This window comes from Excalfactoria chinensis, chromosome 1 (genome assembly GCF_039878825.1).
Source record: "Excalfactoria chinensis isolate bCotChi1 chromosome 1, bCotChi1.hap2, whole genome shotgun sequence".
NCBI classification, from domain to species: Eukaryota; Metazoa; Chordata; class Aves; order Galliformes; family Phasianidae; genus Excalfactoria; species Excalfactoria chinensis.
In genome coordinates, this window is record NC_092825.1 from 10,879,799 (window position 1) to 10,905,348 (window position 25,550).

Below are 25,550 nucleotides of genomic sequence, written 5' to 3' on the forward strand. Positions count from 1 at the left end.
TACAACAGTGTAGGGTTGCCACCTTTCCCTAGAAAGAATCAGTGGTCAAGTGTCCCAAAGGAGATAATTCTTCTCTATGCATTCTTCATATAGAAGATGAAAAGACTTTATTTCATCTTCTGGTTCTGCTGGATTTTCATCCTTATTTTGAGTGCAATCTTTCTAATACAGTCATGCTGTATATCCGTACATTATTTATATTTGGATTTAAGTGATGTTAGGCACTTCACTTCTGACTTCTCTGAAGTAAAAATTTATTTTTCACTGGTATTAATAAAACTTAAGCCAAAATAAAATATTGTACATTATTTGTCAGTAATAGGCCAGTATACTTTGGTTTTCATGGAGGTGTATCTTTGATATACGCTGGTTTGCTTTCATTAGGAGCACTGAAATGAGGTTTTCTGCTTCTTTCTCACTGAAAAGAGAAAATGGTCAGTTTCCATGCAAATAATATGCATGCATGTGACATTCTTCATGGCACAGCTCATGATCTATTAAATAGATCACTCTCTACTGAGGCTCATGACATGGAACTTAATGATTTTAAGGTTCTGTCCAACTCAAGCCATTCTGTGGTTCTATGTAGATCTCATTAAGTTTGTACCTGATAATACTCACATTTCAGTGAGTTTTTGTATTTTTGCTGTAAGAGTAAGCTCACTTCCATGGTCCGATACAGATGGTGTTTCTTTGTTCTTTTACATTTTTTGTATGCTGGTTGCCAAGTTAGCAGACACCCTGCAGTGACTTAACCATGTATTGATGTACAGTACTTGAATTAATCAATGGATATCAAAAAGTGCTACATTTCATCCAAGGGCAAACATTCAGTATACAACACTTCATGTGGGCTAACTCAAAAAGATTTGTCTGCTAAGGGCATTTCAGTTTATTACATAAATTCTTATCTCGGTTAGAATTTTCTTTAAGAATTTAGAGGCTGTTCATGTTCTTATTACTTGCTGTTGGCAGTTAGTCTCTACATGCTCCGATTCAGATTCACATTCTGTTTGTAGACAAAAATAAATAAATTAGTGAGCAGTCTACTTATTGGCTGCAAATTTGTCTGTTTTTCAGCAGTGTGTTTTTTAGATGAGAGTAAAGATGCTTGCTCACCTCCTGCAACTCCAAAGATCATTTGGAACAAGTGCAATTGATTGAAGTTGTCATCCCTTAGCCAGTGAACTAGTTACAGCAATGATGTATTTGAACCCCACTCATTCACAGCAAAATTACTAAAAAGTACAAACTCTCCCCTGCTAGTAGCTCAAGCCATATTTTAGATAAGTGCTTTCCAGAAAAGTGATGTTTGGATACTTTGAGAAGTCTCTTAGTGGGCTTATTGATTATCTGCTGGGAGAAAGCACTGGGGACCTACAGGGCCTTAGATGGATTTGTCTAGTTAAAGCACCTTAGACTTTGCCTGGTGCAAAACCACTATAGCTTAGATTCAGCTCAGCTAACTTTAAGCACATACAAGAGGCAAGTAAGTCAGGAGGCTACCAGTCCTAAATGTCACCAGAAGCTGATGGAAAAGCTACCAAGTGTCAGTCCAGCTTGAAGTCACCTTTCACTGAATATTAAAGAGGCCATGGCTGCTTGGTCCCATAACACAAGCCTGCACTGAATTGCATTAGAAAATTTGTAAAACCATCAGCCTGTACTAGCTGTTCTTTTCACTATCTTTAAATTAGGGCAGAAGGAAAACAGAATTGTCTTGGTAAATAGTAGCATAAGGAATCTGTTAAAACTGAACTTTTCTTTTTTTCCCTTCTTCATTGGACAAAAAAAAAAAAAAAAGTAAGGGATCTTATCCAGTGTAGCTAGGAGAACAGAGGAAGAATCTGAAGAGTACCTGAGAAAGGAAAGTTTTCCTGATACTGCTGTCAGTAATTTGATGAAAGCACATATATAGTAAGAAACAGAAAAGCTTAAGTAAAAGCTCTGGGAGCAGTTGACAAGGCTGTAAGAATAAGCACTTCTCCCTAATTCTCCACATATCTGTGCTTCTGAACGTGAATTTTTGCTCTCACATTGTAATCTCTATGCACTTTTAAGATATTATCATTGAAAGTTAGGTGAGTTTGCTGCCTTTGGGTATTTTAAACAGGAAAATCAGTGTTTATTCTAGCATCATTTGAATCAATAACATATGAATTCAGTCATACCTATTTTGATTTAACAGAGCTTTTTTCACGAACTTTAGATAACAATATCCCTGAAAGCCCATGGCAGTATATTAGAAAATAACAGCAGAGTTTGAATTGCATCACCAGAGTTTTAGCTATCTCACAAGCGGTGGTGGGGACATATGGCTTTGTTAATCAAGGTATTTGGTTTGCCTTGGTTTTAAGGAATTGAGGATTCCCTTCAATAGTTACAAGAAAGTCTGCTTCACCAGAAGTGAATATAAACACCTACAATTAGTATCTCAGGAATAAGTAGCTCTAATAACTGAGCAGCTGTTAAATGTCACAAGGGTTCACAAGAAAAGAGATGAGACTAAAAGATTCATACCCTGGAAGTAGTGATTTAAGTCTGCTATGGCTACTAGACTTAATGGAGATAAGAATACACAGGAAAAATGTGAAGACTATGCTGAAATTGTCTCATGAAGATGTTTTATTTTCAAGAGATGATTAGTGTGAGAAAGCGATAACTATACTCTATGTAGCTTTACAGAGCTCATGAACAGAACTTTGAAGTAGCAGAAATGATAAGATGCTTGAAAGGAATAACAAAATTCATATAATCGTATAAGGAATATTCATATTCTCTCCTAGCTGGAGAACTAGAATCATTGACCTACCCTTTTCAGGGTTTTCAGTTTTTTTATATGAATTATTAGAGCTACAAATTCTTAAATAGTAATTGCATCTACAAAAATAAAAGCAGCATTATTAGATATGTTTCAATTTGATATAGGTACCTTCAGTTTGCTCTTTTATCATCAGTAGCAACAGATGCCAATTCTTAGAGCTCAAATAAATGGAATTAAGTCACCTCAACTGAATGTTCTAAGGCTGACTGTTACAACTGTTCATATCAGAAAATGAAGCCTTACTGTACATGAAAGGCAGCAATTTTAGTTATCAAACTAGAAAAACACTCACCAACAACTTTTCTGTTAGCATAACTGAATGTAAGAATAATAAGATTAAATTCTTTTCATTGTCCCAAGTCCTTCTCTTTTCAGACATAACTGTGATGTGGAAGGTTATGTTTCACTGAAACAAGGAAATTGTCCACTTGCTGGAGAATGCAGTCTTCATCAGATGGTATTTACCAGGGCTGTATTCTCTTGTTCTTCATAGTCATGATGTAAACATCTGCAACGGGCACTTGAATATTTGTGAATATGCTATCAATTGACTCCTGTGTAATGTATTCAACTTGTTACTGAGAAATTACACCTTTTATTAATTTGAGTTGAAAATAGTTTTCTCCTAAAAACAAATGGGAAGAGGTCTGTTTCAAATAGTTGTTTGTTTCTTTGTATGAGGAGCCATGTGTTTTTTCCTGTCTTTCAAAGTAATTCACTTCTATTCTGAATAACATAATGAAGTCTTCCATGACACATCTGTTTAACTGACAGGTGGAGAACACACTTTCTATGCCACTGTTTAAAACTGGATTTTTGGGAATGTGAATCATAGGGTTTCCCTGGAATTTACTGCATGTGCTCATAGTTCAGTACAAACCTTTTTGCCTTTGTGGAACAGTGGTTGAAGAGTAAATTTTTTTTTACTAAGGAGTCCACAAGATTAGTGTGAATATCCTACTTCATTTGTTTGAAATGGGACACTATGAGAGGCAAAAGGGAACAAGATGCTTTCTATTACTTAGGAGGCAAGAAAATGTGCTTGCTATGCGCATGCAGAAGAGGTACAGCACTTGATAGTGCATAATGTGCACTACATGGACAGGGCAGTGCTACCATGGGAAGCAGCCTCACAGTGCAAATCCTCCTTTTGCTTAAAGCATTCCTGCAGCATGTTGTAGTGTCCTCCAATAAAACACGATGTCTAGCCCCAGTGGAATCCCTGCTGAGGGGGTACCATGGCTTGTATCTCAGTTCAACTTTTTCTCTGATGTCTGCATAGCAGTTGGCTACAAGGGATTTCAGCTGTGAAGCTGCCAGTGGTGTTGCATGCAGCATTGTACAGTCAATCATTCATTTCTTTGAACTCTGTTCATTCGAAGTGAGTGCAACTTTACCTGCTATTACATATGAGGGGTTTTTTGTCACCAGGCCAAGGTCTGGGCCAGCTGTCTAGTGAATGGTGCACAGATTAGGCTGCATATATCAACACTGGGTGTGAAAGCCAAGGATTAGAACTGTCAAAACAATCCATGGTTTGGAAGAAAGATAACTGTAATGGAAGTCTGTTCCACCAGAAACATCTATTGTAGTTTTCCAAAGTGCTTTTTGATTCAGAAGAAGAGATGAGCTGTGGATTGGCTTATGCTCCCATGCTATGTTGGATAGATAATGTGTAGCAGGAAACAGCTATGGAAGCTATGAGGAGAGAGAGTTTTAGACTTGTATTGAAGACAACCGCAATCAAAGTACGATTTTTTTCATTCACATACATTGAGTAGGTTTTCCATTTTTGAAAATAAACACCCCACATCTTTCTGTATGTTATTTGCCATAATTAGTAAATTACCTTTAAAAAGTTCTATTATTGTTTCATACTACTGATGCATTAACTGTCTGCTCAGTACTATGATCACAAAACAATTGAATTGAGTTTGGCGTAGAAACATCTGTGGATGGTTTCTATGGTAGCCTTTTTCAGTCCCTCTTATACTGCCTCTCAAAGTAAGACTAGATCTATAAAATCCATTTACAAATATTTTGAGAGATTTAGCAGCAACAGCTAAACACTTCACAAATCCCTCTTCAAATATACTGTTAAATAGACATTATACAGGATGACTGCCTCTGTAAGTTTGAATAAAACATTTTGAGTTGTTATCAGTATTTTTCCAGTTCAGAAGTTATTTCTGGCTTTGAAGAATCTTTCAGAGAACTCTTATGGTCTCTGTATGACTTAAGCAGGTTTCAATTCTCTGTAGCAACGTGTATGAGTTGCTTAGAAAAGTCATCCATAACAGCTTACCTATGAAGTTAATAAAATCAAGTGGTATACAGATGTGTTCTGTTGCCAGTAGTGGAAATGTTGACCCTTATTCCATATGTGGAATAGTCAATAGCTTCCAGGATTTCTGTGAGTCCTGAAAGTATAGAATATGCAGTACGATGTTTTACTCTTGAAGTTTAACAGTTCAAATCTCAATTTTTCCATTGGATACTCCAATCACTTAGATTTTTCATAGGAAAAAAACTAATTGCTAATCCTGAGTAAAGATTTACCTATAATAGCTGACTGTATAGCAGACCCGCTCACATCTACTGTGCAGGTAGTTCTTTAACTATGTTATCTCAATTCCTGAAAAAAGGCATTTTCTCAGGAAAAAAGGCTGTTCTACTGAAGGCCTCAAGAAAGCATGTTCTAATTAAGCTTTCCAGTAATACAAAGCATTTTGCTTGTGATTTAGTGGATCTTTATTTGCAACATCAAAAGCTTGATCTCAGTATCTGATGACTCTTTTATGTATCTAAAGAAATATATGGAAACACAGGCACATGAATCAAAATACCGTAATCCATGGGTTGATTCTTCAGGTAGTTCTTTTGTATACTTCCACATGAAATCTATTTCTTTATTGATAGACAGAAGGTATATGTGGGTGTAAACAACTAAGCCTTGAAGTCAAAGACTAAAATTCCAAAACTGGTAAAGTCTTTCCTTATTCTTTAGTTTATATTTTTACCTGCAAGAGTGGAAATCCATGAAAGAGCAATGGTATAAATGCAAAATGTACTGAAATGGTACTTCACTGATTATTTGTTAGAACTACAAGTTCAAGATTAAGCAAACCAAACCCCAATTTCCTACCATCCACTTATCAACAGATGGTCAAATTTTCATCATCAATTTTTTCTTTATTTTATTTTATTTTATTTTATTTTATTTTATTTTATTTTATTTTATTTTATTTTATTTTATTTTATTTTATTTTATTTTATTTTATTTGTGTCTGCTTAGGAAGCTGACATGGTACATTTATGACAAGCATGAAAGAGCAACTGATATTGGGAAATATTGCAGGGGTTTTTGCAAAGATGTTTTATGAGGAAAATTCCTGTATCATAGATTTTTCATGGCTAGGTACTTGTTCTTAAAAGAAGCCTGTAACTTTCCAGTTTGATATTTTCAAGGACTGTTGTAGAAAATAGTTAAGTAGTCATGAAATCTTCAGTAACAATATGCTTTCTGTTCGATTTTACTAGTATCTTCTGTTGTATTCCATGCCTGATTTGACAAGAGTGTCTTACAAGACAGTTTGGCCAGTAGTATGAAAAAATAAAGATTTATTTTTATATGCTTGCAGGTTGTGCTGTCAATGTAACTTGTATAGCTGAGCATAATGCTTGGTCAGAGTAATTCTTAAAAGAAACAACCTGGCAGACTTAATGAATTCACAAACCAAAATGTCTCAGTTCATACCATGATGAGGCAATGAATTAAGTTGCGTTGTAGAGTGACCACCCAGTGGCTCTTCAGATAACAGCATGAAAAGTGCAATGGTCAGGTCTGCAAATAGTGTAATACATAACTCTGTCTATGTCACAGTTGTCAGATTCTTGTTACTTTCCTTCTCTGACTGTCTTGCTGGTTCCAGTGGCCCTCTCACAACTATTTTTTATCTCTGTAGAGTCATAATTAATCATAGAGCCATAGAATATCCCAGGGTGGAAGGGACCTGTAAGGATCACTGAGTCCAACTCCCAGATCCACACAGGAACACCCAATTAACCATGTAAATGAATAAACTTCCTACAACCAACTTTGTTTTATCAGAAGCTACTGAAAACATATTGAGTCTTGGGGGTGGGGTGGGAGAGTATTTAAAAGAGCATAAGTATCTGGAATGTAATACTCCTGCTAACCATCAGGCTGGAGCTTCTCTAGCTCACCCCATGCCAGTGTTCAAGTTAGAAGTGGTGAAGATGTAGAGAAGCACAGGCTGAATACATGTTCATTCCATAAATGGCATGTTTACCTTTTACTCCATGCACTGTAGGTCTCAAATCCAGGAAGTTAGTGCCCGTTTTATGCTATAAATTACTAAATATCATGTCCATTACAAACTGGGATGTGATCCCTTAAGACTGCTTTTCACAATTTTACATTTTACTACTTTAGGAAAAAATCAAAACAAATAATGACTTTAATCCCAAGAAACTGTCATTGATATATTGTCAGGAAACAGAAGAGTGGGAGGTGATCCTCCTCCTCTACTCTGCCCTGGTAAGTTCTCCTCTGGAGTACTGTGTCCAGTTCTGGGCTCCCCAGTACAAAAAAGACAGGGACCTCTTGGAAAGAGTCCAGCGGAGGACCACAAAGATGGTGAAGGGCCTGGAGCATCTCCCCTGTGAAGAAAGGCTAAGTGAACTGAGTCTGTTTATCCTTGAGAAAAGACTACTTAGAAGAGATCTAATCCAGGTTTATAAATATCTGAGGTGTGGGGGCCATAGTGGCAAGGCCAGTCTCTTTTCAGTGGTACGTGGAAACAGGACAAGGGGAAATGGACATAAACTGGAACATAGGAAGTTCCGCACAAATGTGGAGGGTGAGGGTGACGGAGCACTGGAACAGGCTGCCCAGGGGGGCTGTGGTGTCTCCTTCTCTGGAGATATTCAAGTCCCGCTTGGACGCCTACCTGTGCAACCTGGTTTAGGGAACCTGCTTTGGTAGGGGTTTGGACTTGATGATCTCTAGAGGTCCCTTCCAACCCCTACAATTCTGTGATTCTGTGATTCTTTTATAAACCACGTGAACTGAACAGCTAGTAATGAAACAATTCGCTTTATGATGATGTCTGGCTAATTGCTTTTTCCCTTCCTCCTAGAGGTTGGGTCAAGTACTTAAGATAATAGTAAAAAATCATTTTCCAAACAGTGTCTGACTTCTCTCCATGTAGAGGTAAAATTAAAAATAATGCTGCAGTCCCACAACTCACCAATAGCTAAATGCCTGGCTTTGCCTCGCTGCAGTGTTCTTAATCCCTTTACTGGTGGTGTTTGGATTGATTAACCTGAAGATGTTCTTCAGGATAAAATCTGTCGACATCATCTATATTAATGCAGTTTGAAACTACTAGCTCTCAAAAATATTTTCAGGAATGTAGAGTTCAGTCCCTTGTCTCTGTAATTATTCTTCTAGAGATGTGTTAGAAATTGCTGGTATTGAACACTCAGAAAGATGAAAAACTTTTCCTGTTTATGACCCATTCCAAAAGGAGCCTATGGTGTTTTATTTTATTGTGTTATGACTGGTATCGTAAAAACTTGGAGCTTCCTGCCTGGTAGTACCTCTAAAATCACTTGACTTGAAAATGATGCTCATTGTTCTCTTCAGCTGGGAATTCAGTAGATCAAGACAAATGTGGTGTTTCTTTGCCTAATGCAGTTGGTAATGTTACAAGATAAGTTTAATTTCCCATACATTTCAGTTCCTCACAGTAATAGCATCCCTGAGTATTTTGGCAAATGAACAAAAGAGTTAATTAAACATTGTTGAAATTTTCTAAGGCAAAGCGTATACAAGGTCATAACAAGGGCTCAGCTGAAGTTTATTAAAGATTAGCAGTCTGTTTCTACGGGAGGGATCCCTCCAGCTATTGTAATGTGTGACAGCCTGGCATACTGCTTTCTGTGGAAACAACAAGCTGTTGTACAAGAGAATTACAGAACAACTTATCAGTAGAATGACTTAGAAGGGCTTAATATATGAAAGATATTATTATATTTTGTTGCTTTTGTAGCAAATGAGCACAATAAGGTCCTATTTCCCTCCACATGTTTGGAAAATGTATCTAACAGAAGGTCACTGAGCAGGAAGCTAGATTGTTTCACCTCATTTACACTGTAAATGCTTGTGGCAAAGGCACTCCTGTTTCTGCACTTACCTCCTGCAGTATGAAATGTACAGCTCACAGTAAAGGTGTCTGGATAGGGAAGAAGTGTGCCATGTTTACCCTTAACTTGCAATAGAAATGTGTATTACTATATTAATATGTCTAGGAGCCCACTGAAAATTATGCATAACATTTGTGAGTAGATACCGGACCTTTCAGAGACCAAGACCTGATCTCATGACATAGACTGTAAGGGATTACAAATATGAGATCACTGTAATGTTGTCGATGACCATAAGATATAGATTCATTTCTGTGCAAAGACGATGTCTTCTTGAAAATATGTCTTCTGTATTTAGCAAAGGATGTCTCGTTTACTGTCATAGTTCTGGGGCGTCAACTAATAGTCATGTTCCTCTGCTGGCATGTAAATTTTCTTCTTTTCTTATCACATTAAGTACATGGAGTTAGCAATAAAAGAAGTACTGAGAGTACCTTTCCCACTTCTGAAAATAGTAGAGCTAGAAAGAGACTGTGAAGATTCAGTAATGCTAAGGAGCAGAAGTATTTGCAGAAGTCAGTCTGAGCATCTTGTTCTGACATGGACATTAAAAAGTGGTATAGAAACTGGTGTGAAGGTTACCGACAGTGGGTTCTTCCTGAGCTAATAATCCTATAATTTTTTATTTATTTTTTTTTTTAACTAACAAGGGTAATTTGGATTAAGTACCACATGAATTCATTGTTTTCTTCAATCAGCATTAATAGTCAACATTAAAAATCCACATTAAAATGTTATTATTATTCCCAAAGCTCATATAAGCAGTATTTCAGTTGCTACTGAACAAATGTACTCTTTTTTTTATTATTCATTGTAACGATTTCTTAGCTATCTAAGTTTATATCCTCGGTTGCCTAACACTTTGTTAAAAGAAAAATACACTTCCAGAGGTTATTCATGTAAATTTCATGTAAATGGCACCTTATTCCTTTCCAGAAACACAGCATCATCATATAGCATAACACTGTGCATAGAAAGCCTTCACTGAAGTATGATAAACTACAATTTTTCTTGTGTGGCATAGCAGAAATAGGTAGCAAAGGCAAAGGTCCTTCTCCTCTCCTCTCCTCTCCTCTCCTCTCCTCTCCTCTCCTCTCCTCTCCTCTCCTCTCCTCTCCTCTCCTCTCCTCTCCTCTCCTCTCCTCTCCTCTCCTCTCCTCTCCTCTCCTCTCCTCTCCTCTCCTCTCCTCTCCTCTCCTCTCCTCTCCTCTCCTCTCCATCAGCCATGTAGGTTAAATACCTCTAGAATGTACAAAGTATCCATCTTGAAGTTATAATAAATCCAGACAAAGTAGTGTCTCTACGAATGACCCTAATACTGTTTTGGAGAGCAAATCAATGAACTATGCAAGCGTTGCTGATGTATCCTGATTGCAGTCAAGAGCAGCTTCTGGTTAAAAGTAATGAAATACCTTAACATAGTCCAGTACTTTTTCATTAGGAGAAATAGAATTTGAGGGTGAGAATATGAGAATATTAATAACTGTTCACCTTTTCTATTTTTGCTTGTAGGCTCCCTCACATCTTATGCTTGTTTGTATTCATAACTGTAAATGTACCACTACTTGGAAAACTTCAGTTTTCCAATTCCAGTTGATGTGGTTTGCTTTAGATCCTGGTTAATCATTCAGATTAATTTTTTTCTGAGTGAAAGCAGATTCCTTTGTGATTGCATGACTTTTGCCTTCCTATGAAATGCTGTATGATTTAGAAAACCAAGAACTTTAATAGTAACTGAAAAAATGATACCCAGTCGTGGCTATGGGTAAACAGTTTTAAGAGTAATTTAAGTTTAAAGCTGCCCTTAATTGATTATTTTATCACTACTGTCAATCCTAGACTGTTCAGGCTGACCTTACTCTGTCATCTCACAACCAGGTATAAGCAGGATAAGAGTTACTGAAATTCATAGTTGAGGGAAGTCAGTATTAATATGTTTAATGAGTTTAATAGCCTTTTCAGCTTTGCAGAGGAACAAGCTTGTTAAAACCTCTGCCGGATTGTGTAGACCAAAGCTCCTATAGCTCCTAAGGGAGCTTCACACTGTCTAGTATCATGTTTGTATGGGCCAGTCAGAGTCACTTGCAAGTTACTCCTTGTGTGTCTTCTGTTCAACAGCAGCAATAGATTGTATAAATGTAAGAGGTGCAGATATGCAATACTGCTTTTTGATCCTACAAGATCTGAAAGTATCATGTTCTTTCGATATAGAATTCAAAGATTATTTTTTCATACATTACCATGGTAACAAAATGGTAGCTAGGTCCCTATGTTCATTTTACATTAATAAAAGGCTAAACATAAGCAGTAGGAACTGTGTCCTGTTGAGCCTTGGTTCTGTATAATAAAAGATGTTGTATTTCCATAAAAAAAAAAAAAAAAAGGCTTGAAATTGATCCTTTGTTTTAATTCTCATATATAGCTTTTATGCTTGCCTATGAGTGTTGCCTTGTCTATGAGTGTAGCTAAAGGCAAAATCTATTAAGAGTTACTCTACATTAGTTTGAAAGCAAGGAAAAGTAAAAATTGCTTGTGATCTACAAGATTCCTATATATAAACCTCAGTGCTCAGATTCTGATGGATATTTAGGATTCTCCAGTAACTGCCTCTAAATCTGTTAACCTGCACATTGCATAACTTATCGTGCTTACAGAAAGGTATAAAGAAGGCAGAAGTATTAATAGCAGCAACTCTGTTCCTCCAGGGTAAAGGAGTAAAAGAGGTGATAACTATTGATTACTCCATTAGCCAGGGAATTGCTTTAACCATTTGAAAGATCTCAGGTCCTCCAGGCTGAGGGAATGAAAACAGATGCAGGTGGAAAATAGGACTCAGTAATTTAATCAAGGGCAATAAAGTTCTGGCTGGGATGGAAATGCTGTACCTGAGGTAAGAGTCACCCTGAATATGTGCAGGGTGTTTTCAGTAGATCATGGTTTGCTCTGATTGCCATTTTGTGGAGGATGGGAGCAGTTCCAATCTAACAGGAGTATAACTCTCAGCATACCATAAAATACAGAGCTCCTGGAGCAGGGTGCCCAAGGATTCTTAAAGAGTGGAAACTTTCATGTCACTGAGTGACAGTATTATCTCTTGTTTTTCCTTGAAAATATTAATTTGTGTAATTTACCTATTTCCATTCAACCTTCATGAGATTCTTCATGCTGGGGTTTCTAGTGCAACCATGGGACACAAAGAGGAACAGGGAAAGGAAAACATCAGACAACCCATTAGCTCTTCAGTCAATTAGGGAGATCAGAGGGAAACTTAAGGAAACTAAATCAAGAAACTGTTGTGTACAGTGATGCTAGTGACAGTAAAGTGCAGTTCTTGGTCTTTCCATTTTGAAACAGAAATCTTAGTTTCATCTTGAAGTAGAATAAGAACTGTTTGAAATTTCAGAGCGTTACAGAACAAGATAATGATTGCATCAGCTGCTCTAAATACATGGCTATTTTACATGTGGGGATCAGTGTATAATTTAAATGGGGAAGTGTTAAGCAGTGTGTTGAGGATACAGAGTCTGTATATAGTTTGTAACTGGAACATGAATTTCATTTGAAAGGCAGACAATAGCTTAGATAGAATACTCAATTCATAGTGCAGGGTACATACATACATTTTCATGTAGTTCTCATATATATGCCATATATGAAATAATGCAACTTGGATACAGGAGGACAAAAGATTCCACACGAAGAGAGATTCAGAATCTAAAAGCTAGTCCATAACATTTCACTAGAATAACAGACATGTTGATAGCAATGTGAAAGTTAATTCTAGGCAAATTGGCCAAAAGTAGATTACCAAAGCAGAAAAATAAAAACCAGATAGCTGCATCTGGTTTTGGACCTGCTATGAGACTTTGTAGTCATTCTTGCTCGATAAGACTGTAGAATATCCATATATTTAAAATAAACTGCAGTGTATTAATAATACTTAGAATCACTGAGAAGGAGTCCGGTAGGTAATCTGGTTCAACCTTCCACTAAAAACAGGGATTACCACCATATTTCATGTTACCAGTATTTTTTCTGCTTCTTCAGTGATTGTTAAAGTCCCATTAAGGTTAGTTTTACCACAAAAAATACTAAAGAAATTGTAAATTAGTGGCATTCATATAATATCCAAGCTTCTTCACAGTGCCTTGTCTAGGAATATAATAGCTGTCATTTGCTAAAGTTTTCTTTTCTCTGGTGTTCTGTGAGGAAGATACTGTTCCTGTCAATAGACAGTGGGAGTGAAACATTCCTCTGGAGAGAGCATGCAGATCAAACATCCGATGCCTGAGCTGTTAGTAGAGCTCCCAGGAGCTCATGGACTTGCTGGAACCCTGTGCCTCTGCAAAGTTATCAGAAGGATGCTGTTGCATCTCCAGGGGTCAGATATTCCATATGGAGTACATTTAGCATATATAAGGATGTGGCACGTGTTTCACTGCTTTAATTGTGCCCTCCCTGAAATGCAACAGTAATTATTCTAGTGAACCCACTTCTTCAAATATGATTGTTTCAGAAATGAAGTGCCAAGTAAGAGGGATTTTACTTTAAAATTTTGAGATGAAAAGAGGATTGAACATACATAAATGAAGGAATGAGTGTCTTATCTACAAAGACGTATTCCTGATGTAGACTTCTGGAAATTGTAGCTTTTCAGGTCTTTGCCATAGACCCTCAGGTGCCTATGATGAGCAGTCCAGGTGATAAACTAACACACCATTATATCATTAGATCTGTGCTGACAAGGGGTTTGGATAACTCTAGAGGCCATCCAGTACTTTACCAGTGCCAAGCAGAAGCCAGCAGGAATGCTAGGAGAAAAATTAGCACTTCTAATGTGCTGTTCATGACACAGAAATCTCCATTAGAACTAGCTGAAGAGTGGAATTCGGTTTGAGATTGACGGCTACATTTTAGGGCTTAATTCAATTACTTAAGCACTGGAAAGTAGCAGTAATTGAAGTACTCAAGGATACTGTCCTTTTCTCCTTGCTGTGGTTCCGAAAGGATGTAGGTTTCCATATGTCCTTCATATTTTTACAACTTTCCTTTTTATGTGAGATAACCCAGGCACCTGCTACAGAGTCCTGTGTACATCTCAATGAACTGAACTGCTAGTGTGTAGGCAGCTGAATAGCTCTCTTGCTTCTACCATTGATAAGATCTCTGACTTTAATAGCTTATGCATGTGGAACAACTTGTAGACAACTACACTTAGTTTTATTAATCTCACAAAGGATCTCACACAAAATAATTCATCAGGCTTAAATCCGGTGTTTGAATAATAGGTATCAAAAAGTGGATGAAATAGACTGACATGAACAGATTCCTGAGTCGCTGCTGCATAACATGAGTCAGAACATAGTGTTTAAGGTTAAGTGGATTAATAACTAAAGAAGAGACAGTGTCTTTTGCACAATATTGTAATGCTAAACTGAGTGGACAGAAGTAGAAGACTGTTTCTGTCAGCTTCCTTGTGCCAACAACATTGAAACCAAACCTTTCAACAGTGCTTTAATCACTACAGCATAAATAGAGGTTGACTGATTAAGGTATTAAAAACACTGAGTCCAATTAGGACCTAGAAATCACCCAGCTGCAAATGGAATTTTGAGTGTTTTCAGTCAAAATAGGTATTTAAAAAATAAATAAATAAATAAATAAATAAATAAATAAAAACATGGTGGTGGGGTGCTATTAGGAAATCAGGTCAAATTCAGATTGTTCCCTGCTAACATCTCAGCTTCTCCTACCTAAACCTGAGTCATTTCTCAGCATGTATGAAATACTGCCTCTCAGCATTTATGGAACTCTGTCATCTAGATGGCAATAGAAGCAATAACTAAATTTAAGCACCTTTGCAGTTTGACAGTGTAGTTGGCAGGTGATCTAGGCCACTCAATCTGTCAAGCATACCCATTTATCAAGTCCAAATAAGGCATGAAACAAGCTATATGAACATAACCCTTGTAAATTTACTTACAGATTTATTATTTTGAGTACTAAATAAATGTTTAAAAGAGCATGGAATTGATTATTTGCAGACGAGACTTTTTCCGAAACTACGAAAATGCATCAAAAATTCTTGGCAACTTTGAATGCCTGGTCTCAGTGTGGTGGTCTTTCTATAGTAAAGTAGAAGGTATAGCAGTATCATGCATTTTCATCAGTGAAAATAAATAACTTGAGTCCAAAGAGCATCTGGCCCAACCATACACAGGCATCTGATATTCTGTGTCAGCTTCAACAAGTGTAACTATATGGTTTTGAAAAACATCTTCAAGAGGATGTTGTGCTACATAATGTGTTGTATAAACAGTTTACTTTGTAAATTTTACAAAACTTTCAAGCAGATCGTTCTAAATTTAGGTCATGTATTTGACAGCATGTCTTTCATTTTTATTAATAGGTACCACAAGGCCACATAAGGAGGGGGAGGTCCCTGGTGTGGACTATATTTTCATCACTGTTGAAGATTTTATGGAATTGGAGAAAAGTGGTGCTCTCTTAGAAAGTGGAACATATGAAGGTAAGCACACTTTTGCTGCTAAATCTGTCTCTTCTTTCTATTACACTATTTTCTAATATGACGGTATTACATTGGGGCATAACATCATAATGTTTCTTGCTACACTGATACTGCAAATTTGTGAAGAATCCTATGGTAACCATGAAAATATTTATATATGTGAAATCTAAAGGCAGGTGAGTGCATTGGGATTTTAGAATATTATACCACTTAAGAGAAACTGCATAATACATTGCAGTCATAGGAAAGAAACACTAGTTCTTTATGACAAATACTTGCAGATATTTTTTGTAAAATTCAAGCTATCAACTGCATTTTTAACATAGGATAAATAAATCCTAGAACAGAAATCAGTTGTAAGGCAGACACTTCTTTGCATATGAGGTCCTGCAAATACCAGTTTATGTCAGAAGTTGAAACTTTACCGAATAAAACACGAAAGGATTGCAGTGTCATACCTAGTAGGCGTCATAAAGCTATTGGGAATAATTGACTAGTTTCATTAATATTACAGAAGGGTAGGAAATGTTCTAATGACTGTGCTAGAAAACGTCTCTACATGGGGCAAAGAGCACGAAGTTTCATGCAGACCAGGGCATCTTAATGATTTATCTGATTTCAAACCTTTCCTATAACAACTATTCTGAAAGTGAAAGTACCATGGACAGCCAGTTACATAGCGTAGTACCAGTTACATAGAGTAGCACAATCCCAAATTTATTTAAGTGCTCTACTATTTTAAACCTCGTTTCTTATGATTAGTCTAGTATTTAAAGCAGCTTAATAATTGAAAGAACCTTTAATCTTCAATTTTGAAAGCAAGATATCCAGAAACACACTTTTCTTGTGAAAAATGACCTGTACGTGTGAGAATACATGTGTGAGTGGAACCACTTTCAGGGAGCAGGCCTGTATTTTTATGTTGTAGCAGATAAAGCAATGAAGACTTTTTTTGTCCTGACTTTGTACCTGTCAAGGAAAGCATCTGGAGATAAATAAGGCGCCATTCACCTTAAAGAAAATCATTAGCTGTGTTATAAATAGCAGAAAGTGCGATCCTTTTCCACCTAATCAGCACAAAGCACCCACTGGAAAGTAAATAAATTTTCATAAAGAGTTATATCAATACAGAAATTGTAACATAGATTTCCATTAAGGAAGGTCAAATAAAGGAAAACACATCTTATTTTCCTTTCCTATTTTTTTGCCCACTGTCTGACATCCAATGGTAGAATACTCATAGATATATAATACCACAATTTTATGTTCATCATGCATTCATTAAGTAATAAGCCTTTCTTGAAGGATTTTTTGTTACCTGAAGTGTTTGAAGTTAACATAAAAGGAGCTTAAGTGTAGTCTGTCTTTGCTTGACCATGTAATTTCATTAGTTTGCAACAAGTTTGTGGAGATTGAACTGCTAGGTTAGATTAATTTACAGTGGTGTTCTGTCCCTCGAGGGATACTGAGAGGTGTCTTTTAATACCAGTTATCAGAGCTGAATGGACAGCAAGGTGAAATACTGGTTGTGGAAGTCAGTGCAAGTCCTTAAGCCAACTGAGGACCTAGCTGAAGACAGGGCCAAAGTCATGACTACACAGTGTTCATCACATCATTCTGTCATCACAAATGACAAGTTCACTGAACTTAAGAAGTCAAAAACTAAATGAAGACCAACATAAGCTCAGCTGATCAATTTCTGCATAAATTATTTCTCTGACCAATTTGTAGGTTTCCCAGTGGGTAAACACATTCTGCCAAGTAATAGATAATATAATACCTTCCTATCTATTGCAATAAATAATTGATAACATATTCTAAAACTTACCTAGTTTGCAGATGTTGTTTCTGCTGTTCTCATACAGAAACTTCCAGCCAGGCCTTTAAGTTACACCCCTTATTTGCCTGATAATTCCTTATAACTGCTCCTAATAACTCTCTTCTTCAGGGAAGAATTTTGCTATTTGTTCAGTCACAAGTTTCTTGAGCGCTTTAAGCCTTCAGCAATTAATTTTACTGCTGACGATCATACCAATCAGAGCAAAGAAATTTACAATTCTCCCTACCAAGTCATGATGATTTTTGCATCCTTTTGATTTATGTATGTGTGTTATGGGAGCTGAATTTTCTTTCCTTATTGAAATTTATTATCAGGCCTTTGAAATCAGTCTTATAAAGTCTTTTTAGTAATTATCTGTTAATAAACTATTTTGCAGATTTTTCTGTCTTGATGAGGTTGTTCTGGACTTAGCTAAGTTTCTAGAGTTCAGCTGATCCACCACCTGGTGCTGATTTTTATTTTTTTTTTCCAACCATGACTGCAATCATAGAATCACAGAATTGTTGGAGTTGGAAAGGACCTTTTCCAGGTCATCTGGTCCAACTCCACTGCAATGAACCTGATCTACAATTAAATCAGGTTGCTCAGAGCTCCACCCAACCTGACCTTGGATGTCTCCATTGATGGTCAACCTGTTCCAGTGCCTAACCACCATTATTGTGTAAAATAAAATCCAAATTGTGAAGATTTCACTTTGCTTCTATTTAGTAGAACTCCAGTTTCCTATTCTGATTAAAAGGGAATTCTTAGCTGGTGTAGAATGATGACCTCATTGGAAATGCAAGTTATTTTTGGCACATATTGAGGTAAGATAAAATACTGGGGTAAGTTACAGTTCTGTACCAGAGGAGGAAAATGGTGAATGCAGAATGGTGTTGCACAGGAGGACAACGCCCAGCAAAATAGTCCACACTTGTTTTTCCTAACACTGAAATGAATGTCCTATATGGACACAGTCATAGATAATCTTTGAATTGACACAGTATGTACAAATAAAAAAAAATACATAACAAAGCTGTAAGAAAAAAAGACAAACTGTGTGTATCTTTTACCACTGTCTTTTACCATTACTCCAGTAGAAGAGTTATCTTGTTATACTGTCATCACTCTGATCTGTCAAATCTTGTGTAGAGACTTACTTCATGGATCACTGACTTCATAGGTGGCTCCTATTTCCTTATTGTATCAGCAGAATTTCTCAGTCAGAGCAGCATATCAGTGAACTGAAAATGTGCTTCTATTGCCGAAACTGATATTTGGTCTATATGCAGTTCCCTGGTTATAATCTGCCAATTTGGGAATAAGCTGATTGAGACACTTCATTTTGTGATGTGACTGCTGTGCATAAATGTCTGGAACATGGCTTTTCTTCATGTCACTTTGACACTGCTGAAATGCGCTACCCACTGCCTCACTCTTGATATCCACTGTTTGGTCTCCATAAGTATTCAGAAAGCATCACTGAATGTCAATGGGTGCCTATTTTTCTGCGTGGAGGAATTCAGTGATACACCTTTGCCTCATCTGCATTTCCGTGTCAGACATAATTTTATCACACTGCCCCTCTGATGCCATCTTATGCACAGGAACAAAATGTAATGGAATACAGATGGGAAAATTCAACCTCATCAACATCTGTCTCTGCTGTTGTGGGCCAACATAATAGGAGGCATTACTTTCAGAGAAGTAAGAATTGGGTAAGAATGCCAGTGCTCATAAACAGAAATATAACAGACTCAATATTACTCTAAAACTTGGATAAGCTAAGGCATGTGATTGAAGTTTATTGTAAGATAGCATAACAAAGTATTAATAAGGTAAGAATTGAAGAGCAATGCAGTCTATGGGTAGAACTGCCTTTTAAAAGAAGTACAAGCAGTAGCAGTACCAGAAACAATAAATCTTTGGTGTATGCTCACTCTGTGGGAAAAAGAAATGTATTTGATCTATACGGATCTATCTGCATTTCAAAAATAAAGATTTTAGCCATATGGAATTTTGTAAGAAATAAAGACATGGAAAACTTTTTCATATATACTAAAGATGTGACAATTATGAAAAGAACTGAATTTAACCAATATTCCACTGGATAACATACCGAGTAGTCTTTTCTTCTGAATTGTTTACTTCAGCAGGCTTCGTAATAGTTAATTTAGCAAATACACTGTATTTACTCAACAGAACAGTCCTTGATTTTATCCTACGAAAAACAAGTATTTCAGTTATTGTGCCATTAATCTCATCCAATGTTGGGTTGGTCTTTTGTTTGTTTGTTTGACTGTGTGGAATTTTCTTACATTCATTCACTGGTTAATTCAAATCTTGCTGAAGCTACTTTAACTACTGAACATGATTGTGAATTTCCTTTGGACCTACATACATGGCTGAATATTAGCTGCAATTTTCTCACCATCCCTTTTCTCTGCAAATAGTAAGTCCTTCAACAAGACAACAAGACTGAGTGCATCCTGTTGGTTTGGAAAAAAATAAAATAAAATAAAAAATAAAAAAAAAAGTTTATTTATTTGTGGTTTAAAAAATTCTGGTTTTTAGGAAAAATTTCAAACTTTCAACTTCTGTGTTCTTCTTGTGTCACCATTATTGAGCTCTCACGGGAAAGTGAATGTGTACTGAAGCTGGAGTCTTGCCTGTGACCCTCTTCCTACAGACAGGTGTAGTACTGGCACAGCGATATATTCTGATTCCATTCACCTGGGATGTACGGAGTCTTCATGCCCAATTGGATATTAAGTTTTGCATAGGCAGTCATTCATTGCCATCTTCCAAGACGAATTTAGACTGTGCGGAGACAAAAGTTAGGCAAATACTTCTCAGTAATCAGTTTAATTTTGTGATCTGCAAATGTAAAGTATGACTGAAGTACTGCTCCAGGTTGGCATGGAGTTGTTAATTATTTACTAATGTTGTTTGGTTCCAGTGGTTTTGATTCCATTCTTCCATGTAAAAAACTGTAGGGAATCCAAACATCCCCCTACTTGCAGTATGCACTGCTCCCTTACGAGCAGGGCATCTGGAGCACACCACAGCAAAAGGATAAAAAGGAAATTAATTGCAAATAATAAAAGCCTGCCTTGTTAAGACCTAAATATAGTAGTTAAAGAAATATTCTGATTTAAAATGATAAGCAGACTGTCAGGGTAGATGTGTATAGATGAAGATAAAAATAGTCATTAAAAGGTCATATATTTTAGCAGCAGAAGCTGTTTTCAAGGGTACAGAAAAATACAATGAGATGCTTCCAAGTTCACATTCCTGTTCTCATCACTGAATAGGAAAATCAAAAGTGTTATTGGGATATTAAAAAAAAAAAAAAAAAAAAAAAGGTGGAAGCAGAGCAGAAGTCCAAACGTGTAATGCTCTTTGTGTTTATAATTAATAATTTCTAATTTTGTTAATGAATTTTAAGGCATCAAATACCATGTTTACTTCCTGTGTGTGTGAGGGAAGGCAGTGTGAAAGCTTTATTTAAGTACTTTGCCATTTTTCACAGATGGTGACCAGAGAACTGTTTCTGAGCATCCCTGCATACAGGCCAGTGCTCTACCTCTTTAAACGCTAGAAAACCTCATCTGGAAGGGACCCACAAGGATCATCATTGAGTACAACCCCTGGCTCCACACAGGAACATTCAAAAATCAGACCCTATATCTGACAGCACTGTCCAAACCCTTGTTGAACTCTGGCAACTTGGGGCCGTGCCCACCGTCCTCTGGTGCAGACCCTTTCCCCAACCCCTCTTCCCACCCCTCCCCCGGCACAGCTCCATGCCGTTCCCTAGGGCCCTGTTGCTGTCACAAAGAGCAGTGCTCAGCATTGCCCTCCGCTCCCTGTGAGGAGCTGCAGCCACCATGAAGTCTGTGCTCAGCTCCTCTGCTCTGCACTGAGCAACCCCAGGGACCTCAACCGCTCCTCACACATCTTGCACTCTAGACCCTTCCTCAGCTTTGTAGCCCCTCTTCGGACACTTTCTAATAGTTTTATGTTCTTTCTGTACTTAGGTGTCCTAAACTGCATGCAGTAGTCATGGTGAGGCCACACCAATGCAGTGTAGCATGGGGCAATCGCTTGTCTTGACTGGTGGCAGTGCTGTGGTTGGTGCACCCCAGGATATGGTTGGACTTTAGTCAACATATAATGCTTCTTTTAACCAGTTGTGTCAGGCAGAAGGTTAGGCTAAGCAGTGTCACGCTTGGCATGGTAGACCCCATATTTCTGCTGGCTAATTCTGCATTGTTCAGCAGAAGTACATGTAGACATTCAATTTATCTAATTTGTTTTCTTTTGAGATTCTATGCCTACCACAAGCAGCAATTTACTCCCAGCTCAGAATTGTTTTTTATCACATCATCTGCTAATTTCCTAAGGAAATAATTTGGATGTAATTTACTCAGGTGCTAAACATTTTTCTTTGCTCGTGTATGTTTCCAGGATATTAGGCAGGACCAAAGGCCACAGAGCTCCTTTTGTTTGGATCAGTGTGCTCCAAAAGGTCCTTTTACTCAAACAGGCCCACTGAAACACCTGTCAGTGTACTTTATACCAAAACTTGAACAGCACCAAGGGGACTCTGCATCAGAGAAATCAGGAAATTACCTTCACCTTCACCTTTTTACCTTAGCCAAGTTGGCCGTATCTCAGCTCATCCCAAGACATGCTTATTTTTCAAAATTCTGTGCAGTCACTACCAGAAACATATTAGCAAATGGAAGTGTCCAGACTAAAGCAATGCAAATTACCCAGAAGGCTCTGTAGGAAATACATTTAGAGAACTCATCAGATAGAGCTTTGTTGAGTAATGATTGAGAAGCTCAGAGAATTTAAAATGTGTGAACTCCATGGATGAATAAAGATAATTTGAAGTTAAAATAAGTAACCAGAGCTAATGTGATGTAACTGGAAGAGATGAACATTTGGATTTAACATTGGGAAGAATTTTTCTCATAATTATGTGATTAAAATGTTAGCATAATGTCCAGAGGTGGCGATCCAAGTTTCATCTCTTAGGAAGTTTAAAAGTAGTTAGTAGAAACAGTCATGCACTAGTTAGAGGTATTAATTAAAGTCTAAACCATCTACTTACATATACTATGTATTAATGCTACTTAGGTGACATATTAGATTTTGGCTTCTTATGGAAAGAGCACAGCCAGTTAGTGTGTACATTTCAGATAGATGCATTTTGAACTGAACTTTGACAGCACTAGCATGTGTTGTGCTGCTTTAGTTTAAATGCAAACTCCATTCAAAAAACTCTGATAAGCCCTGTATGGGCTGTGCTACCAGGCCATTGCACTGATAAGCTGCATTTGTCTGTATGTATTACAAAAGATGTTAAAGAATTTAACAACTCCAATTACATATTATGGCATGTGTCATTGCTCTGGAGAAAGTTTATCTTCATTGTTCAATCACAGAGTTCTACACTGTTAATCTTACCCAGTTTACATGCTATTAATCATGTAACTGTGTTCCTGTGAAGCTGACCTAAGTTTCATAACATTTGGGATACTACATAGTTCCATTTGCAATATGCTTAATTATTCCCTTTCAGATCAAAATAAAATAAAAATTAAAAAAAAAAAACAACAAAAAAACAACAACAACAACAACAAAAAAAAACAACAAAAAAAAAAAAAAATGTTCCTGTAGCAAATGGTGGTCCACAATTTTCTACAATCTGCAGTCCAGTAACTAGGAGATTCCTCCTAAACCACATTCAGAAACTCCTCATTGCTAGGATGGTTTCCTATTAACAACTTCCTGTGAATCAAAGGGCTTCTTTTTTGGAGCCAACCTTCTTCTGAATCCTTCTTGCCTTTCTGAAACACCCTTCAAAACATTTCCTCCTTTAATCACCACAGCTTTTCAAACATGATAGAGAATGTCCCTAAAGTAACATCAAGCCAACTTCCTCAGCACCTTCAGATGCATTTTATCTGTTCCTACAGTCTTGTGTATGTCTGAAAGACCAAAGCTGTACCTAAACTGATCTTTCTGTACCATGGAATCACATATTTCTGTCAGTGTTTGCCTTTAAGTAAAGATCTCAAAGACCTGCGAGCAGCAGCCCTTACCAGTAAAGGCTGAGAGCGCGAAGGCATTGGGTTCCTTTCACAGGCTCCCATCACTTGGTTATCTGTCACACTTGGCAGCACACTCTCCCTGGTCTTTTTAGTTGGGTAGCTGTAGAAACCTTTCCTGTTTCTCTTTCATGTCCAGTTCTAGCTCTTCTTCTTTATTGGCTTTCCTTCTGTGCTGTGTACCCAGAACATGCTTCTGTTTTTCTTCTTAGAAAGCAGTGTATCATGCCTCTCACATACCTGTAGTAAGTAGTTATCTGGAAGCAGGGGTGACCATTAGTTTGTAAAATGATCTATAAAACCAACGTGAGGCTTCTGTACACTAACAGATTTTTATTTATATTAGATTATTTATAATCACTGGTCTGTAATTTCTGTATTTCTGTGCTTTCAGCAGAAGGTGCTTTGCAGCAAGGAAAAACATTCATTTTTGTGACATTGTGAGGAGTGGTTTGGTTTTTATGGTTTGGGGTTTTTGTTTTGTTTTTACTTGTTTCAATAGAGAGGTATTATAAGGCTTTGCAGTACTGCATACAACCCTGTTGGTGGCTGCTATGATGGACTCCTGATAGGTAAATAAAAGATTGCATCTTGTTACCTGCCAGCAAAAAACAAACAAACAAACAAAAGGAATGGGCTGCGTCTTATCAAGATGATCTTAAGGAAAATGAAGGGCACTGAGGGAAGCAGGCTGTGCCAAGTGTGGAATAATTCAATATAAATATTTGTTCCAGGATTTGTATGGTTAATTGAAAAGAAGTATTTGGCTACACACGGTACACACTGATACAACTTCTTCAGAAAAACAGTTGCATTACTTCCCAAGTGAGCTAATTAAAAAAAGATAAAAGGCCAACAAAAAGCAAGTACTAAAAGCAGTGTTTGTTTCAAAGTGCAGCAGTTTCTGATTAAAGAAAGAAACAACAAAAAAATAAAAACAAAAATAAGCTATACTGTATTTAAACTGCACTCAAATATAATTATTCTATTTTACATTGTGTGTAAGTAAAATAATACCTTTTTTTTTTTTTTTTTCTTTTCTTATTTGCCTTTGGAAGGCTTCAATTGTATTCCCAATAAAAATAATGGAGACAGGGACAAAAGTCAAATCCAGATATTCTGATGAGGATTAAAATATAGTAACCAGTTGATGGCTTATATGTCCAGTTATTTTAAATCATGTAGATAGGAAAAAAAAAAAAAATAAATAATAAATAAAAAAAAAAGTAGTCCAAAATATAGAATAAATATTAAAAGATTCCAAAGATGCAATAAAGAAAAATGGAAAAATGCACCAGCACTGAGAATGGTGCAGGAGAGAAAGTACCACAATGTCTGCAAACTTGAGTGGATTTTCAGAATTTAGTTTTATCTAAAAACTGAATTCTAAACTCCTTCAGTCATCAACAGGAGGAGGTAGGATGTGAATTAGTCATGATCACACCATGTTGGTATCTGTTGGTATCTATCCATTCTTGGGACTGCGTGAGATTAGAAGAATGCAAAGAAAAATGTTGCCGTGATCTTAACTCACCTCTAAATTAGATTATATTCTCCATCACCTAATTTGGGGCTCCAGAAGAAAATATACAATAAAGAGAATTCTCTCCATATGCCTGAGGAGAATAATAATCTTTTAAAATGATGAAAAGAAATCAAATTCACCTTTAGGTCCAGGGATAGATATCTACGTAGGGTCTTTCACATATATTGAGGGTGACTGTAGGCTAATGACACAGTCCTTCCTTTGCGTTCTGTGCACATGAATGCCCACCCCTAATAAGCATAGAGGTTATAGGAGCTTTAAATGAAAGAGCCAGACTGACCTTATTTCTTGTTGCTATGGTGTCAGTGAGCCCCAGGCAAAGACCAGGAGCCACTGACTAGGTGCAGAGAGAAAAGGACGGCCTTTCCCTCAGGAATTTACAGTTGCAGCATGAGATGAAGGACAATAGATGAAAGCAGTCAGTAGGGGAAGCACAAGAAGGTAAAAAAAGCGACAGCAGTGAGTCTCAATGGACTGGA

The 25,550-nt window shown here is 37.0% G+C and overlaps 1 protein-coding gene across 5 annotated transcripts in view; it reads left to right on the plus strand.

The window, feature by feature from the left end:
- The window catches only part of MAGI2 (membrane associated guanylate kinase, WW and PDZ domain containing 2), a 694,208-nt gene that overhangs the window by 385,541 nt on the left and 283,117 nt on the right, over positions 1-25,550 (plus strand). For all 5 annotated transcript variants that reach the window (XM_072333162.1, XM_072333185.1, XM_072333169.1 and 2 more), the window contains exon 3: positions 15,465-15,584. In XM_072333162.1, coding sequence (XP_072189263.1) covers positions 15,465-15,584 — 120 coding nt within the window. The remainder of the gene's footprint in view (positions 1-15,464; positions 15,585-25,550) is intronic.